Genomic DNA, 2914 nt, shown 5'->3' on the forward strand with positions numbered 1-2914 from the left:
TCTGGGATAGCATGGGAGAGACTGCCACTGGCCTCTTACTAGTGTGTGTTGCTTCTCTCTCTCTCCTGTCTCTCTCTCTCTCTCTCTCTCTCTCTCTCTCTCTCTCTCTCCTCTCCTCCTCTCTCTCTCTGAAACACTTCTTCTGCTAACCTAATCCACTAATCGTAGCATCTTTTCTGTCTGAGAAAAGAACAGAACGATAAAAGGAGATTTAGAAGTGTGCTGTTTTTCCTGCTTCATTTGCTCCCTTCTCTCTTTCTGTCTTCTTTCTATTTCCCTCCCCATCCCTCCTCCCTCCCCTCTTCTCTCTGTGCTGTGTTCTCTCTCTGTTCTGCGTATACCTCCCTCCCTGTCTCGGTCTGTCCATACTTTGCTGCGTTCAGCATTCGAAAGCACCCTCTACACGCCCCCCCCTCCTGAATACAAGTCCTCCTCCACCCCTGCCTCCCCCTCCACCCCCAACTACCCCGCCCCCGGCACCGCCTCCCCCTCTTCCGCTGCCCCGCCCACCCCTCCACTACGCCACTCAGCCTCCCGATTCGCCACCTCACTAGGCTCCGCCTTCCACCCCGTCCTCCCTCACTACGCCACGGTTCCCCGGCGACAGCAGGCCCCGCCCCCGGCGCCCGCCCCCCCAACCCCGTCCAAGTCAGTTGTGTGGTCGGCTGCCAACTTCACCCCCCTGCCCCCCTCCCCCCCCGTCATGATCAGCAGCCCCCCAGGGAAGGCCCAGGGCCCCCGCCCCGTCATCGCAATCCCTGCCCCCTCCCCGCTCACCCAGAAGCCCCCCTCCCCCTCCCCCAACGGCCCCCCCATGTTCCCCGCCCCCTCCCCCGTCACCATCTGCAGCACCGCCAACCTCACCCCTCCACCCCCCCCCACCCCGCCCCCTCCTCCCCCTCCCCCCCCCCCCCTTTGCCCTGTCCTCCCCCATGTGTTCTCCCTCTCCCTCATCCCAGCCCGCCGCTGGTGTCCCCTCTCCCTCCACAGCCCCCCGCCCCGCCAGCCTGCCTGTCAGCCCTAGGCTGGGAGATGGCTCCTGCTCTGGGCCTGCTCCTGAGCCCTGCGCCCCCCTGGTCCTCCAGGCCCCCTCGCAGGGTAAGGCCTTCTCTCTCTCTGCCCCCCCCCCCCCCCGCCTCCCCTCCCTCTCTATGTCCACACTTACCCGGGGGCCGAGGCAGCAGGGTCCTGGTCCTTCTTCAGGGCCTGTGGAAGGTGGTGTTGCCCCCCTCACCCTGGCCCAGGACTGGCTACTGTGGTGGCTAGCATGGGTTCTGTGGTGGATAGCATGGCTTCTGTGGTGGCTAGCATGCGTACCTGTGGTGACTAGCATGCGTAGCTGTGGTGACTAGCATGCATAAAACCTGGAGGACATTGACTGCCTGTCTGTTCTGCGTTGGCCAACTCGCCTGTTCACTGCCTGCCTGCCTGCCTGCCTGCCTGCCTGCCTGCCTGCCTGCCTGCCTGCCTGCCTGCCTGCCTGCCTGCCTGTCTCTGTCGTGGTCCTGCTGGTCTGCCTGGGGTGGAGACCTGGGTGTGTTGTCTGGTCTTCTGTGCGAGCATGGTGTCTGTCGTCCTACCGAGGGAAAAGTGATTCAGAGCGAGGAGGCAAATCATCTTCTTTTAAACAATCTCTTGTTGTGGTCTCATTTTTGACCATGTCACCCCCACTGTTCTGTCTGTGTGTCCAGGGGTGTCTGTCTGTTCTGTCTGTGTGTCCAGGGGTGTCTGTCTGTTCCTGTCTAGGTGTAGCTTCCTGTGTGGGTGTGGCTGGAAATGTGTGATGCTGATTGGACAGTTGGTTACTTACCTGTGTGTTCCTCAGGAGCAGCACTAGATTACATTTACATTGTATTCTGACACATACAGTTCACAGACATACAGATCACAGAGCACAGACATTCGTGCATGGTAGTGCAGAGACAGGAAGGATGTTGATAGTTAGAGTTAACAAACAATCTCTATCAAGTACAGTGCAACAGTAGCTTGGCATATCTACAGCAAATTGAAGGTTGACATGTGGTGTGCTTGGTTTAAACCACCACCTTATCACAATGATGAGACACAACATGACATGATCCCCACCTCCCTCCTGCCACCCTCACCCCCAACTCCCTCCTGCCACCCTCACCTCCACCTCCCTCCTGCCACCCTCACCTCCCTCCCTCCTGCCACCCTCACCTCCCTCCCTCCTGCCACCCTCACCTCCCTCCCTCCTGCCACCCTCACTTCCACCTCCCTCCTGCCACCCTCACCTCCACCTCCCTCCCTCCTGCCACCCTCACCTCCCTCCCTCCTGCCACCCTCACCTCCCTCCCTCCTGCCACCCTCACCTCCACCTCCCTCCTGACACCCTCACCTCCACCTCCCTCCTGATACCCTCACCTACATCTCCTCACACCCTCAGTACTGCTCAGACACACGATGGGATGATGCCCCACCACCCCTCCCCTGACCCCTGACCTCCAGGCTCACCTTTGAGAGTTCAGTGTGGTCACATTCCATCATAGTGTTGGATGTGATGGTCCAGCTATGAGCCTGTCGTTATTAGACTGTCTGGTTCAGAAGCCCTGAGGCTGATTCAGCAGGCAGGGCCAGTTATGAGGCTGACACGGTTCTTGTGTGTTTTTGTGTGTGTGTTTCTGTGTGTGTTTCTGTATGTGTGTTTCTGTGTGTGTTTCTGTATATGTGTTGCGTGTGCTTGCATTGTCTCCATTCTCTTCATTGATATTCATACATTAACCACTGACCACTACTCAACTATACGCATGTTGTGTGAGATGCAATGTGTTGCTGGTGATGTGGCTCGTTTATACCATGTTTACTTCCTGTCCCACCCGGTGACAAATCTCACTACTGTGTAGATGAACTGTGTTGCCTACAGTGCACTGGAAAACCTATTCCAGCTTGGATG

The 2914-nt window shown here is 58.1% G+C and overlaps 1 protein-coding gene across 1 annotated transcript in view; it reads left to right on the top strand.

Moving 5' to 3' along the window:
• LOC124468642 (protein enabled homolog) overlaps nucleotides 1-2914 on the top strand; it is a 40148-nt gene that overhangs the window by 27019 nt on the left and 10215 nt on the right. Inside the window, 2 exon segments of the mRNA XM_047021486.1 lie at nucleotides 384-892; nucleotides 894-1185. Of these exon segments, the coding sequence (XP_046877442.1) occupies nucleotides 384-892; nucleotides 894-1185 (801 nt within the window).

Source organism: Hypomesus transpacificus, chromosome 6 (assembly GCF_021917145.1).
Source record: "Hypomesus transpacificus isolate Combined female chromosome 6, fHypTra1, whole genome shotgun sequence".
Lineage (NCBI taxonomy): Eukaryota > Metazoa > Chordata > Actinopteri > Osmeriformes > Osmeridae > Hypomesus > Hypomesus transpacificus.